At 37.6% G+C, this 15,617-nt stretch overlaps 2 protein-coding genes across 5 annotated transcripts in view; one reads left to right on the forward strand and one right to left on the reverse strand.

The window, feature by feature from the left end:
* LOC145502951 (uncharacterized) overlaps positions 1-15,617 on the forward strand; it is a 39,565-nt gene that overhangs the window by 16,243 nt on the left and 7,705 nt on the right. The window contains exons 1-2 of one of the 2 annotated variants that reach the window (XM_081482362.1): positions 14,947-15,254; positions 15,367-15,461. In XM_081482362.1, the coding sequence (XP_081338488.1) occupies positions 15,065-15,254; positions 15,367-15,461 (285 nt within the window). In that variant the 5' untranslated portion in view covers positions 14,947-15,064. Of the gene's footprint in view, positions 1-14,946; positions 15,255-15,366; positions 15,462-15,617 lie in introns of those variants that run through there. The other variant, XM_081482363.1, reaches the window with a different exon arrangement.
* LOC145502955 (potassium voltage-gated channel protein Shal-like) lies at positions 1,926-13,776 on the reverse strand. 3 transcript variants are annotated; one of them, XM_081482369.1, is made up of 3 exons: positions 13,299-13,776; positions 3,600-4,782; positions 1,926-2,970 (listed from the first exon to the last, which is right to left on the reverse strand). In XM_081482369.1, the coding sequence occupies exons 2-3, from the start codon at positions 4,733-4,735 to the stop codon at positions 2,751-2,753; spliced, it is 1,356 nt and encodes a 451-aa protein (XP_081338495.1). In that variant the 5' UTR covers positions 4,736-4,782; positions 13,299-13,776; the 3' UTR covers positions 1,926-2,750. The 3 variants fall into 3 exon arrangements, with proteins under 3 accessions (XP_081338495.1, XP_081338493.1, XP_081338494.1); XM_081482367.1 differs by lacking the exon at positions 13,299-13,776 and adding an exon at positions 11,188-13,280; XM_081482368.1 differs by lacking the exon at positions 13,299-13,776 and adding an exon at positions 10,179-13,280.

Raw genomic sequence — 15,617 nt, forward strand, 5'->3', positions numbered from 1 at the left:
AATATTCCAAATTTCCATATTACCCCGGCGATTTTGCTTATTAAAAGCTACTTTCATTAGCCAAAATGTGTTAATAGCTCATTTGATATCAAAAATGACTGACGCGTGCAAGCATTGCTTATTTTTACCATTTATCCAGGTTACCTAGCAACGACAGTGGGACATTTATTCTTAGTAACACGTTTTACACATGCTATGTTCTACTTTTTTTTTTTTTTTTCAAGCCGTAAATGGTACGGAGCCAAATTTACCGCTGGGCGAAGTTGTTGGTTCAATTCAGATAAGCCTTAAAAGTATTCAAAACGGCTACTAATTAACTGATTCAGATTTTTTATAATATTTTAGAATAATTTTTTTGCTAGTTTTGGTCTGAAATGTTGCTGTTTTTGAATCTGTTTGACCAAAATAGAATATATTATTCATTTTCCTTTCTTGTAGTTACCTTAGTTATCTATATCCACAATGTCCAAAGTAAGGAACCACCTCAGGGATATTAAACTGTGTGAAGAGAATCACCTATTTCAGTCAATGTTAAAAGTCGAACTGTATCCAATTCCATGATTTTCGAGAGTATAGATCAGTCAACTGACGCCAGTCCATGCATTTACATAATTTTTCTTTTCCTTCTTTATCGACTACGCCTTTTTCATTAATGTCTCAGACTACACAAATATTCTCAAGTAGGGAAAGGGTTAAGCAAAGGGTAAGTACTTTTACAAACACACCTAAGAACTCACCTTAAAATGCCAGGGAGGGCGACGTTTGTAGTATACCCTTATTGCTAGCCTCTAACCTTCAAGATATTTAGCCACTCACACAGTTTGCGTCTAGAGTAAGAGCACAATATCTCGCAGGCGAAGCATAAATTTTTTAAATCATTTATTAGATTTACCCAGCTGCCTCGTTTGCTTGTTGACGAAAAAAGCACGTTCTTAAGATTAACGGCTAATTTACCCATTAATCAGCTAATCCTTCACCTCAATGTGTTTTGTCTCGAATTTTAGTTTCACAACCAACGTACATTTGCAATGAATCGAAAATATAATATTCTCAAAACGATTCCGAAACAGTAAAGCAATATATATTAACTCTTATAGTTTCTCTATTTTCCTAAAACTCTCTCTTTCCTTTTCGTGCAATTAATTATTCTTTTTCTAAACGTCAGCGTTTGGTTAATAAATGAACTTTACCTAGCGGGGGAAGTTCCATCATTATTTCTAACTACTCATAGCAAATCACAGTCCCACTAGCAAGCAGTCTTCTAATAACGCGCGTAATTTGTCGCATGCCTTATATATCAGCTTTCAGATATCTCGTCATTTCAATTGAAGATTTTAATTTTTTGACCTCGATTCCATACGCGAAGTGTTAAAATGTATGATGAACATGTTCTGCATTTAAATGCGACAATATTCAAAAGGAAACAGCCACCTTAAAATACATCATTTATTACAAAGACTTTCTAAAATGCATTGGAGCCTAACTCAAAGCGACTGTACAAGTAATTATGGTAATTATATAAGAAAAACGGTGACTACGAATCAAATTACGAATGAACCCAGGAAATGGCTTCCAATTACTGTGCTAGGCTTTTGAAGTTGTTGGAGTTGACGAGTTGAGGTAAACCACCGCTCTCTTTTCTTTGAATCAGTGATGAGTATTTTAATGAATGAATTGCTGATGATTAACATTTAAAGAACCAGCTGGCTAAATATAGCTATTCAGACCACCAGGTAAATAAATCCAGTTATTCAACGCAACAGTCATGACTGATAAATGATAATTATAATGGTAACCCATCGGCAAGTCCATTATAGCCCAAGTTTATGCGCCGCTTTCTAAACTATATTCCTTTTTTTTGCGAGTGTTTTGACATACTCAACATAATAGAACACTGCAAACGTCTGGTCAGGCTTCAGTTTTCGCAATGTGGGAGATGTTATGCGCAAGAGACGCCCTGGGGAGGGGAACATCCATATGAAAAAGGTCGGGGATGCTCGTCCTATCGCTTAGGGGTATAAATCAAGGATTCTGGTCTCACGCAAGGTATTCATGACAAAACGCTACTATTCTTGTAGTTGTCGAAGTAATTTTAAGGGTGCACTAGAAGACATAATAGAAAAAAAAACCCTCTTATTTCCGTTTTTAGGCTCGATTTCCACCAGTCTCTCGCGTCCGGTCTACTAACGCCAGCTTCTATCCTGAACAGCGGCTGATAATCGAGCTTATTCCGTTTTAAGTGGTAGTTTTTAGGAGTCAAATAAAGCTCGACCCAGGCCCAGATTTTTCTCCTTTAGAGGTTTAATTCAAATTTTCCGACGAACATTCCCGACCATTTTATATGGGAGTCTCTCCCCGAGAACACACCATCGACTAGGCAATCGTATCCCTGGTAGTGAACATCCATATTGAAAAGTTGTTATGATTACGTAGTCGATTAAAATGGCATTGAGAATACAGAGAAACACGCAGTTTTGAAAACAAACTTAGCGCACAGAAACTAGCAAACATAACATAACATGAACAACTCCTGATGTGTTGACAAATTCACCTACTTAACATTATAGGAAATGTATAGAAACTTATGAAGAGAATTTGCATTTTGGTGTATTGGCATTAGGGTAGCCTACGCAGAGGCTCTTTGGGATCTCACCCAATCTTCCTCCCCCGTGGGAGAGGAAGATTGCGTGTCGAGCGAGCCTAAAAAGGGTCTGCGTAGGAGACTAGCATTAGAACGTTTTGGGTTAAGATCACGTCGAGGTTCTTCGCTCGGGTATGTCCACACTCTTTTTCATCTGCTTAATTTTCGCCTGCAAGTCATCCACATTGTAAACACTAAGCATTTGTTTTTTGAATATGTCTTTTTCCTGGATAATAGGGATTGGGAGTGCGATGAGTATCACACCAGCCACACAACATATAGCTCCAACAACTTGACCCAGAAATGTTGACGGAACCATGTCTCCATACCTGAAACGAAACCCAGTTAGAATGAACAAAAACTAAACGAATGTACCAATATAAACAAATCGAACTAAGTACAAAAATTTATTACATCACTGATAAATTAGCATAATTTGCATAATTTAGAATTATTAGCTGTGCTAGTTTTGGTTGCTCATACATTTCTTTTATGCAATCATAACCCATAATCATAATTTACTCTGCTGTAATCGGAGTTCACACATCATAACTTTTTTTATTAAGATTATAAGTTCACTTCAAGTCCTCATAACACACACCTTTATATAGTTCTTACTTGTCCTAATGTAACCATATGTTATACTAATGCAACATAACGCATTCTAATGTAATAATAACTCACTGTGAAGTCATCACAACTAAACCTAATGGCACCGTAAATTACCATAATGCAATCATAATCTATTCTAACCGAATAACATTTCACCCAACATTATCATATTATTCCCATTGTAATCATAACCAATTCTAATAGAAACATAAATTATATATATATATATATATAATTACTTACTCGGATACATTACCACTCGACTTTATGTAATTATTGATTACCCATCATGTAATTGAAACTCAGCTTAATTCATTTAATCACTAAACGTAATACAATAACTTACCCTAATGTAATCATTGTCACAATGGTGTACCACATACTATCGGGGATGCTGGTAAACTTTCCTTCCACTGCTTTGCGTTCAATAAAGTACATTATGCTGGAAAACACCACGATAGCTATCACCAATACAAACATCAACGACGCGAGGTCTCCCACACAGCTCGCCATGGCAGCTCCAAATCTTTGCAGCCGTTTGGAATGTCTTGTTAACTTGAACACCCTGAATATTCTCAAAACACGAAGAACTACAAAAGCCTCTAAGTTTGACCCGACCACAGATTGTAGCAAAATAGTCAGATAAAAGGGTAAGATCGATAAAAAATCGATAATGTTCATGGCGTTCTTGGCAAATTCCAAAACACTCGGACAAACCAGCAGTCTGAGGCTGAATTCCACTGTAAAAACACCGACGCAAATCATATCCAAAAGATCGAGAATTCGCATTCGTTCGTCGCAAACTTTTTCCACATTCTCGCAAGGAACAGTTTCATAGACGGTGGTAAAAATGCTAAGAATAATGAAAAGTCCTATGATGTAAATAATAACCATACCAAAAAACGCTCTGAATCCAGATTCGGCTTGGCCTTCGAGCAACACCCAGGTCCAGTTTCGCGCGCGGCCAATCCAACCTCGAGTTCTTACGTGTTCTGTTTTATCACAAGTAGGCCCGGACGCCGAGCTTTTACTATCGTCAGCGTTATTGTCTTCGTTGTCGTCATCAAAACAACAATCATGAACTTCCTGTGGCATAATTCCATAAAAGAGCAGTTCCTCTTCGAACGAAGCATTACAATCCTCGAACGAGCGATGGAGTTTACCACATCGATAATAGTTTAATATGTAGCGAAATAAGTGTGGATCCCGATCTATAAAATACTCCTTTTTGTCCTGGTCATAAAAACGCGCCGCCAATTCCTCTGAGCCTAAGAGAGTTTGAGGAAAACGTTTCAGCGTGTTTTTCCATGTTACAAATCTACGCCCTCCAACGTTGATAATTACTTTCGCGTCCGGACGGCGTAGCTTTAGGCGATCGAGGCAAGGGAAACCAGTTGCTGGGCGAGATAATGTCGATGGCTTCCGATCTCTACAGTTGCGTGCTGTCGCCCTTGTTTGAATAGCGCCAATGTTACTAATCATTTTGTTCTGATGCCCTCTGGACTACGTCAGATGCTTTTTTCATGGCCCTGAACCAAAAACAAAAATAAACCGTAATGTTAGTGTCAAGCTCTACTTAACAATTAGAATATGAGCTAGAGATTTCTATCGCGTGATAGTTGACTAGAGCGCAGCCCTAGTCAACTATCAGACTGGTACCTGGTTTGTACACCTCAATGAGCTTAATGAAATCATTATTTAAGAGTCACTGTCACTGATTGTTTCATAACTGACAAATTGTTTTAATTTAATTGTGTTGTTTAATTAATGGACGTATTCTTCTTTGACTCATTGTCCAAAAAGAATAAAACATCCCAGAAAGGATGAGGTGTTCTGGGCCAGAACCCGTTTCTTCCTCTGGCCATTTATTGTGGAAGTTAAGCCACCCGGTTTAGAACTAAAGGCAGACGAGGACCTACATGTTTCAGACGCATTTTGAGCTTCATGAAAGCAAGATTAGCTCAGGAAATACATATTTCGGCTCTGGAAATAATGCTCCAGCAAGTAATTTTGGATACCCGATAGAATTTAGACGGCAGTTTTCAACTCCATCTTAATAGATCTCTACACAGAAGGTGCTAAAGAAATTTCTTTCAGGAAATCAATACTTCCGAAATATATAATGTAATTATGTGGTGTTTTTCTTTTAAGCAATCATTTGAAGTTTTCGGGAACGAGGTTAGATGAAATTAAGGGACTAGTGCTTTTGTTGATTTTTAGATAAATTTTCGACTGAAGATCTAGTTGCTTCCCGATACAGAGAAGACGTTTTTAACTAATCGAAAGTTATTTCATCAGAAAACGCCGACCGTAAGGAGAAATTGTTTAAATCTGTTCATTTTTTTTTTAAGTCGTTGAACGACTTTAAGATGCATGACAAAAAAAAAATGAAATAGCAAAAAGAAACAGGTAGAACCAGTAGTAATAACTTAAGATACGCTTAATATCAAAACAAAGCTTGTTTTAACGATCCCCTACACAGCTCTGCGAATTACTAACAACAACAACAACCATTTTATTTTGCATAATACAGAGAATATCATACAGCAAAAGAATACATTAAAACTTAAATAAGCAAAATAACTACTTTTTCCTTCATCAGTATTTCTTGTGTTGGCCCAATACATTTTATTCCCAGGCTTTGGGGACCAAATTTATCCCGCGTGCACCTGGTAAATACAACTGAGAGGCAAGATTTCATCAACACTTGAATGCACTTCACATGCTACAAGGCGTCCAGTAGACACTGATTTATTTTAATCTATGTCGTAAGGTGAGGCTTGAATACCTTACCAGTTGGTAACTTATCTGGGGGGTGTTGTTATGCGGTTTTTGCATTATAATCCGCGCGTTCACCATATGCACAGCATCTTGCGAATTAATGGCAAATATATTAGGAATCTCGCATTTGTTGTACGTCAACACAGCAAATATGGTTTATTTGTAAAACGAATTTGTTTGTTTGGCTCAAACCGGCTTCTGTTTTTTAGGGTTAAGCTCACTTACAATTACATTCTCGATTACAAGAACTCTAATTAAATCTCCATAACATCGACTCAACCGTTAATAAACAGCATGGTTCCTCAAACAGTACTGTTTTTCAAAGCAAGCAGCTCACGAAATCGAGAAAACTCTGACGAGAGAGCTAAACTTGTGTAAACTCCTCCATTTAGCTGGCCTGCCTGGAGTTATCCATTGAAAGTATTAACTTTGCCTCAGGCATATGTTTGTAATATTCAGCACAAAAGCAAATCTCTATCAAGAACATGTTCTTGATTCGTAATTCCGAGAAGAAGTGAAAGATAGCTTGAAAATACAACGTAATTACGCCTCAAGAATATTACTTAAAGTGCGTGTTCCCTGAGTTGTTGATAATATCAATTAATTGATGCGTCAGATACCTAAGTATCTTAACTGTACTCACTTGAGCTAGCCATGAAAGAAACCGCCACAAATATTACATCCTGGGTCTGCAGTAAAAAGCTGTCATCTGGATCTCTAACATCAAGAAATTAGTCACGCTTTGGAAATACACACATACAACATCAAACAAAGCGAACTTATGACGGCATTTACAAAACAACGATGACAACACAGACCTATAAACCATCCGAACGATGAAAATTTCCTCCTCTCTACGCCGTTAAATAACACAAATAAATAATATATAAACAAATCTTCACGCGTACGGTTTCCTTTTAAGCGGTATCCCATCGTTCCTGAACAATGGCCTGTAATCTGACTGAGAGAAATTGGTTTATTGTTTTGTTTTTTTGTTAAGCAGCTAAGCTTACGGGACGTATTCGCCACCAAGATGGAACTATTGACAGTGTAGCGGTCGCGAATCGATCATCGCATTAAACCAAATCAAAATGTAAATATTTGTTTGCCTGACAAATTGGAGGCTTTTGTACGTTTGGTGGCACCCAAAATCGTTACGTCCCATTGGCTGGCTTTTGTAACCAGTTTTAAATTAATAACCATGTTGTGGTTAAAGTTTTACAGTACAACTCCACCGATATATATATAAACTTACACAGTGTAATAAAAACACCTTTTCGCTTTGTAAACTCAAGTCTTGCAGCGTCCATTTTGGTCTCCGATCAACGCATGCGCACACAGATAGGCTATTCCAGCTGCAAATTCAGCCAACCGCTCCTGGTCGATAAGAGGGGACTGCGTTCGCTGGCTGAGAGTTTACTCAGCTAAATTATAAGGTAAACTGTGCTTGGTGCATATAATTATGTGTTGTATTGATTTTCAAGCTCACCTTTACTTCCTCTTGGCATTAAGTGTTTAGAGAACATATTATTGACAGAGATTTAATTGCTTTTGTGCTGTACTTCTTTTCAAACAATTGAAAAGGCTGACCTTCATGGTTGTAGAGCTTTTTGCTTGCCGCACCGAAATTGTGAAATTCAATGCCAGAGGATATTAAGAAGGCGGACAGTGTGGACTGTTTTAAAACTTAACTAAGGATGTTTATTTTTTAGAAAGCTATTTATGTTAGTTAGTTGCGTACTGTTTATACATATTTAAGTTAGATAGGGTTTTTTGCTTTGTCTTAATTTCAGTTTGTTAAATATTGTAGGGCTCACTGGATTCGAGATAATACATCCTATTAGAATGTAAATATTATAATTATTGGTTGACAAAGCTTATGGTTATTATTTCTAATGATGGCGTTAATGGACCGAAGCCAAAATAAAGCGCCATAAAACACTGCCATTTTGACAAAGCATAAAATAAAGAACTTTTCAGTATGCGCTTTTTAACATGTTAATGGAACTGAGTGCGAAGGGAAAACTTTCGGCCAGGCTGTTCTAAGAAGAGGTTGGTAAAGGGGGGTATAGATCACGTTTCACGGAAAATAAAGCAGCCCTTTCACAATTCACGAAAAATACAACATTAGCATTTCACGCTTCGCGGAAAATAAAAGAGAACGTTTTGGAAAATCACGGTTCACGGCGACTATGGAAAACACGATTCACGAGGAAAAAAATGGCTATTTCACATTTCACAGGAAATAAAAAGGGCCGATCACGGGTCACGAAAATACCCTTTACCACCCTCTAAGAACATTGCAGATTTTCAAGGTAATATTGTTCTAAGGATTATTTAAGTTTTGGATTGGCTATTTTGTAAAAATAACATGGTTGTCATCGGTAGAAGATTCCTCGTTTTATAATTATCGATACTCAAAAAACATTGAATATACATTACAATGCCGTTAAAAGCTTTTATAACATTGAGCAGCTCTCAGCCGAATGATTCTTGAGTGCCATACAATATGAAAAATACGAATAAAAGTATGCTAAAAAAAGTCACGAAAATAAATCAAGAAGTCTTATTTATGGTGGAAACGGCTCTTGTACCCACTGGGCAAAAATTTCGAGTATAAGTTGAGTATAAGTTGAGCCGGCAATCAAATATTGTCTACAAGAATCTGCCATAAATCTGTATGAAATCGTTCCTTTTTTTTTTTTGCACGTTTATGGACCTCGCTTGCGGCTCGGTCCACAAACCTGCAAAAAAAGGTTAATATTTCTCCAATACGGACCTCACACTAGTTCAATAACATACAATTGAACCCCTAAACAGCCACTGCTATTAGGCGTCCCGATGATGGCTTTTCTCTTGTTTTACCTCTATTAAGCGGCCAGCCCCCTTTAGCAGCCACTATCCTTTTCCCCCGAGGGTGGCCTTTTAATAGGGGTTGAAGTGTATAGGTATTGTCCGCTGAGAGCTCTTGCAATTGACACGGTCGAACTATACATACACATTAGGCAGAGCCAAAGTAATCGTTCTTTTAGGGCAGGTAGGCGCTAGAAAAGGTAGTTTTAAATTACACACACTTTTCCTGACGACCATACAATTAAAATATGAATCAAACTGCCAAATAATGGGTAAGATTTAGTTACAACGGAAAGCCGGATCAAATAGACTGAGAATCGAAGAAACTTGAGGAATAAGCTTTGGAAAAACGTTCCTTCCTGAACTTTATTCGACTATTAGAAGCGCCGGTTGTCATTCAAAGAGCTAAGAAAACATAAAAGTAGACACCATCTGCCTGTCAACCAAGAAGAAATTTTCATCGACTCTCACCGTGAAAACTCAGTCAAGCTCTTCCCAGTCCCACTCGAAATTTAATGCTTACCCGAGATCCTTTTCGCGACCAGCGAAGTCGCGGTAAAGAAATATGGAGAGTTCTTTTGCAGTTTATTTATGTTGTGTCGCAGTCGTAAATTTTCGTTCTCTTGCTGGGACCCTGCGGCGAACATTTCATTGAGCGTTACACGAAGAATGGACCAAAAGAAACGCCAAAAAGAACGTCGGAGCAAAAATATCAACTACAACAATCGAATCACCTGTTTTCAAATAAATTTACTCTTCAGAAAACTCATAAACCAATACCACGCTGAAATTGTGACAAGGAAGAATTTGTCACTTTAATTTGTCGCCTTTCAGTAATAACTCATCGTCATAAAAGCTTTCCGGATCGATCGGAAGCTCAAAATAGCGGGGGAAATGACAGAACTGAAAGAGAAATTAAAATACCAGCTTGTGCAAGTACAGATCACAGTCCAGTTGATAAGGAAAAGTTTTGGCACTAACATTAATTTTAACTCCGCAGCATTAAGATTCGTCACCTATTGAAGAGTGTAAGCTTGCCTGTTTAGACAAGATCCAAATAAAATAAGATTTTCGTCTAATTTCACCTTGAGCTAGGTTTTGGAGGTTTAAAATTTACGTCTACTTTGGATTTCGTGGTTTCATCTTTCTCTAAAAGCATTGCTATATTAAAATCAATCATATTTTCTTCACATAGGGGAGAAAAGTAACATGCAGGTAACGTGTATGCGGCGAAAAATATAAACTGCGTTTACAAAATACAAACATAACAGTATTTAACTATTACAGTCACCTGTTGTAGCCGTGGCACAAAGCATTGCAGTCTTTGAATAATTATATTCTGTAGGGACGTTGAGTTAGAGCACTTTAACTTCATTCGTTGTAATTTCGAGCGAGTGTTTTTTTTTTTTTTGAAATGACACAAAAAAGAATTTAAGGACTCCTCTTTCGAAAGCACGAACGACTTTACTTTAGTTGATGTGATTTCTGGAAGTTGATCTCATAAGTGAAGTCAAAATATCAATATTGCGTGTGTCTAAATTGAGTTTTTTTTGACGCCATTCATGGTGGGAGGCATTTTTTAAACGCTGACCTCGTTTAAAATTGCCCCGAGGCGAAAGCAATTTTTAGTCCGGACACGAAAATTGTTTATTTTATTTTACTCCAAACGAACAACAAAGAAAAGGTGTCCCTTGGCTTTTGTTCCCGAAAAGTTTTAGCAATTCTAATGGCGGTTTCGAAATCATCCTCAGAGCTAGTCGGATTTGACAAAAGCTGTCTATATGAATCTCTTCTCAGGTTTCCTTTTATAGATTACATAGAGCCTAAATTCAAAAGTCACCAATTTAATTCCTCGGCTTCGACTAAATTTGAAGTTAACTGCAAAACATATCATTTCAAAATAAGTTAAACTCGCTGGGATAACAATGTAATCCCTTTTGATGTTCCAAGCAAATTGGCTGATTTTACTGGTTCTCAATAAAAGTGCTCTTTATCTTGTGAATATTCAGATCTACATTGATCATACAAGGAACACAGCGGCAGATCGTTCTAAAGCAACATCAATTTGAATCTTAATTCCTTGCCTTTTAATTGACCAGCGCCGGAAAAAGAAAACGTTTAAAAAATGATCCCACTGAAAAAAATTATTTAGCGTATTTTCCTGGCGTGTTTAAGCTCCGGTTCTCTTTTCATCTGTAGTTTTGTTGGTATTTTGCGCTCCAATCCACTGAATCGAAGGTCGAATTAAAGGATGTATATATGTGAACAAAATTAATGACTTTCGTAAAAATTTATGTTACCTCAGCTGCTAAGCGCTAGTGAGTTCCCTAACTTCAATGGCGATTCTTCAGATGTTTGCGAGGACGGACCGAAGCTTCAAACGACGGACGCAATTTTGCCGCTTTTCAACGATTGAACGGGCAAATATCAAATTTATCGTCCAGGGAAGTGATAATGATGGACAAAGGAGAAAAGTGATTGACACTTACTAATTTTTAAGCCGGAATTGTTTGAATTTCAAAATGCGTTTTAAATATTTCAGAATTTGTTTAGAGTACAGCAATAAATTGTGAATCGTTGGAAGAAAGAAACCCTTTGTATGAAACACCACTTTTGAATTTCTTTCTTATCAAACTCATTCAAATCTGACACGAATGCCGAATGAATAGCTTTCGATACGTGACGAACGTCGTCCAAATAACACCTGCTTAGAATTCAGCGCCTTTTACCAATAAGTACACATCTTGCTCGCAGTTTTACAAAAGAAAAAGAAAACAAACACTTTTTTGAAGCCAATCAGTCAGAGAGAAAAAAAAGAATCTTCAAATCTCAATTTAACTCCCTGCATTGTGTTTTATGTCCGGCGATTCGAAATAACGCGCCTCAATAATATTTGTCAGCGACATTGAGATTATCTATGGAAATTACTCTATTTATTTACTTAGAGTAGTGAAATATGCAAACAACGTCGCGTCTTTGTAAAACCCGAGCTTAATACTTTTGGAAGACTTGTGCGCATGCCCAAGTTTTCGCCTCGTTCGAAGGCTCGTTGGTCTACACTTGCGCATTCCCAGGGCTTGCTTCCCCTTTGACCAGCGGTTGAGGAACAGGAAGCTCGGTACTTTTACGGCGATGTAGCAAGGCACGAAACGTAGTTGAGACAAACTGCCACACTTGCACTAGCTACATTGAGGGAAACTTGCTTCTCTCGAAATTGAGGCGTTAGCGAGTGAAAGAAAAAGATCAACTTCAGGGCACCATCTCCGAGTAAAAACTTCCGGACTCGGGGGCGGAAAACAGGAGGTCGCGGATCTTTGAGCCTACTCGTCGGAGGCTTAACAATATCCGTAGACCAAAACAAAAGCTTCCTTGTACATGCTATATGCGATATCCGTGGGAAGCAAAACAGTTAGCGCCCAGACTCCTAATAACGCGTCGCCTGGCTCGCCACATTATAAGTGATCGGTGTTGACTTTTCGGGAAGCAATGTTGCGTGGTTGCATTGTGTACGCAATATCACTCTTAATTAAATTCTTCCGTCAATGCAGCCCGCGGGCAGAGACAGAACTTAAAAAGCGGCAACAGCTGTATGATTCGGCTGAAATTAAAACACCCGCCAAAACTGTCGTAAACGCGACGGTGCTCTGTCGTTGAAAATTAAAGCTAATAATGGCGGGCAGCCTGCGGTTGCTATGTATAACAAATGGTAATAGTGGGGTTTCTTACGATAACTCAGACAAGTTGTCTATACAAATATCCCAATTGTTACGCTTTAAGAGCTTTATAATCTTCCGTTTTACACTGCATTGCAAAAAGCGATGTGCAATGTGGAAGATTTTTTGTCTCAAGATTAACGGATTTTTAGCACTTGAAAAGCGTATGAGACGGTGTTCGCAATTTTACAAAACTCAATAACGTGATAAATTAAACTTTTTTAAGCTTAATTTATACCGAAACAAACGCTCAGCGAGGGGTACTATAATGTTTACCCAAACGTTCGTGAACATAGGCGACAAAAGTCCGGAACTGATTATGAAATATTGTCCCTGTTGCAGCTCAAACTCGACAGTTTGGCAAAAAGTTAGACTATGGCAAAAACAAAGCTTCTATTTGACAAGAAAACTAATAATTATGCAAAAGTAGCCACTATCGTCTAATTGTCGACCATGAATGCGGATAAATAAGACGAAATATAACTAAAATTCTGGCTCTTTACCTTCAATAGCAGCGCCGTTTCACTCCGTTTTGTAACGAGGACGGACAAACTCCATGCCAAAAAACTTCCAACGATCAAGACAGGGTTGTTATTAGAATATTTCAAAAATATAGTTTACGAAACACATATTTTAGCGCGGTTAGAGCAGTAAACGATATTTTACACATTCAATTAACAAAATTTAAAGCGACCTACCTCCAGGAGACAATAAAACGAGGGTACGTTGCTTTGTAAAACGGAGTACAACAGAAGAGAATTTCAAAGTTTGATGCACTTAATGAATTCCTAACCGTTGGGACAAAGAGCTCGATTCCTTATAGATTTTCCCTTGTGTAGCGAACCGAAAGCTATAAATAAATAATAAATTGGAAAGGCACGAATATAAACATGTTAATGAAGTCAAAATAACTCGTGCTGTAAATACTGTAGTTATCAAATGCTTTCTGTAGAGTATAGTGATAGCTTCAAAGTTTTTGTTTCGCTCGCGCCGAAGACTGACTATGATTCAGATATCGCCTCGGGTTGCGATTCGAAAACTCGCTAATCCTCAAACGGCGTGAATGTTTTTTTTTTTTGGAGGGCTAGTTCAAACAAATTTTTCTTTGTCACTCGCTGAAAAAAATTTCCAAATTTGACAACCTTTATCACCCTTACTCAACAATTCAACTTGGTAAAATTCAAGCATTTTTATACGATATCTTGTATTTTCTTTCCTGTTATATTGGCCCAGACTTAATCAAGTATTCATTTAAACGTGTTTCGATTCGTCTCATCATAAAACTTTGTTAAGAATTTTTCGTTATCATTTCAGCTGGATAATTATATGAAAACAATAGAACCGGTTGTTATCAAGAGCACATGAAGAATACTCTTCTAATTATCGTATTTCAGTACCGGCATTGAATTGTAAATGAAAAAAATGCGATTCTTTTTCCTACAGCTGAAAAAATAGTTGCTTTGAATATTGTGCTTAGTCATGGTATAGAAGAAAAATAAACTGAATAAAAATATACTTTCTTCTGCAAAGTTGAAGATCAGTTTTGCTGTTATAACAAAAACAAAACCCCTGAAAGATCTGGAAATTAACGCTGTTCATTTGCGAACTCACTTTTTAGCTTCATTATCTAACGCCAGAAAATGATCAAATTCAATTTTCTCCTTACCTCAGACTAAATGTATGGTCCAATAAGGCACCACAGGAAGGCAATACTTTCCCGGAAGAAATGAAAACCATGAAACAAGCTGAATAGCTGTCGACGATGAAAGCAAAATTTTTTTTTTCAAATAATTCGCAGTGGTTGCCAAGAGTTCAATCAAAATTATTAATTATCGCTTCATTTTCCCACAAAATATTAAAACAAGTTCTTTCTTTAAAATTTCATTTATTTGCTACGTGCAAAAATAAATGGAAGCATTTTGATCGATTTTCTACAGAATAAACGAAGAAAAAGTGACCCATTTAATTTGTTCTGGTAGAAACAACAATTGCTGGAAGGTTTGAACTGCCGTAATTTTGAGCGAATTGACTCCGAATTTCCTCGAGTGTTTGTACTGAAAAGAAGTGACACGTAAGTGAATTGCATTCCATTCATAAGTTTTGAAGGACAACTTTTCCAGTTCTGCAATTAGCAATTCAGAATTGACAGAATGCCTATTTTGTGAGTCAAGTTTCAAGAAAGTGTAAAATATCACCCATCTCCTACCCCCCCAAAACCACACACTGTCACACTGTCCTACCTGACAGTATGGGCTGTGTTCCAACCGTGAAAGAGACTGGATGTGAGTGTAGGAGAATCGTTCCCAGATTCCTATCGAACAAATTTAATATGACGGCAAGCACGAGTTTGTGATTTTACACGGAGAAATCTTAATGTATCTAATTCCAAACGGGTTTATTGATCATTTTGAAGTTAGTAGTCGGCGATCTATGTCCGTCTCTACGTGTAAAGTGTAGTTTTAAGATGCTGAGAATTCGCACAGCTCATAAGTTCAACGAGAAGCAACGTACCGAGGACGTTTTGACAGATGAACTAGTGGATTTCAAATCTCTTTTGCTTTCTCCTGATGTCCTAAAGGGACTAAATTCCTCGGGATTTGAAAGACCGTCTCCAATACAACTGAAAGCCATTCCTTTAGGAAGATGTGGCGTGGGTATGCAGTGTGAATATTTGTTGATAGTACTTAAGCTAACTAGTTGCTTGCTTAATTATCCGATCTGTGTTTTAAAAGCCCAGTAAGCTTATTTATCTGATGTACTTTGTAGATTTGATCGCTCAAGCCAAGTCTGGTACAGGCAAGACCTGTGTGTTCAGTGTCATTGCTCTGGAAAGTGTACTTCCCGAAAGTAACACCACCCAGGTATTTTAGGGTGTGTTCCTTTGGGATGATCTAGATCAGGATTGTGATCCGAGATCACTCAGATGATGATGCATCAAAGGAGCTGATGAATCCGTGACCAGAGTGGATTCATCGGTTCCTCTGATGTGCCATTATCTGAGTGATCTTTTTATTTGA

This window comes from Orbicella franksi, chromosome 11 (assembly GCF_964199315.1).
Source record: "Orbicella franksi chromosome 11, jaOrbFran1.1, whole genome shotgun sequence".
Lineage (NCBI taxonomy): Eukaryota > Metazoa > Cnidaria > Anthozoa > Scleractinia > Merulinidae > Orbicella > Orbicella franksi.

What these genes read in the sequence shown, in the direction of transcription:
- LOC145502955 (XM_081482369.1), bottom strand. Translation starts at nt 4,735, where the DNA reads ATGATTAGTAACATTGGCGCTATTCAAACAAGGGCGACAGCACGCAAC. An exon ending in GTGACAATGATTACATTAGG is followed by an intron (nt 2,971 to 3,599) that starts GTAAGTTATTGT and finishes GTTTCGTTTCAG; the next exon opens with GTATGGAGACATGGTTCCGT.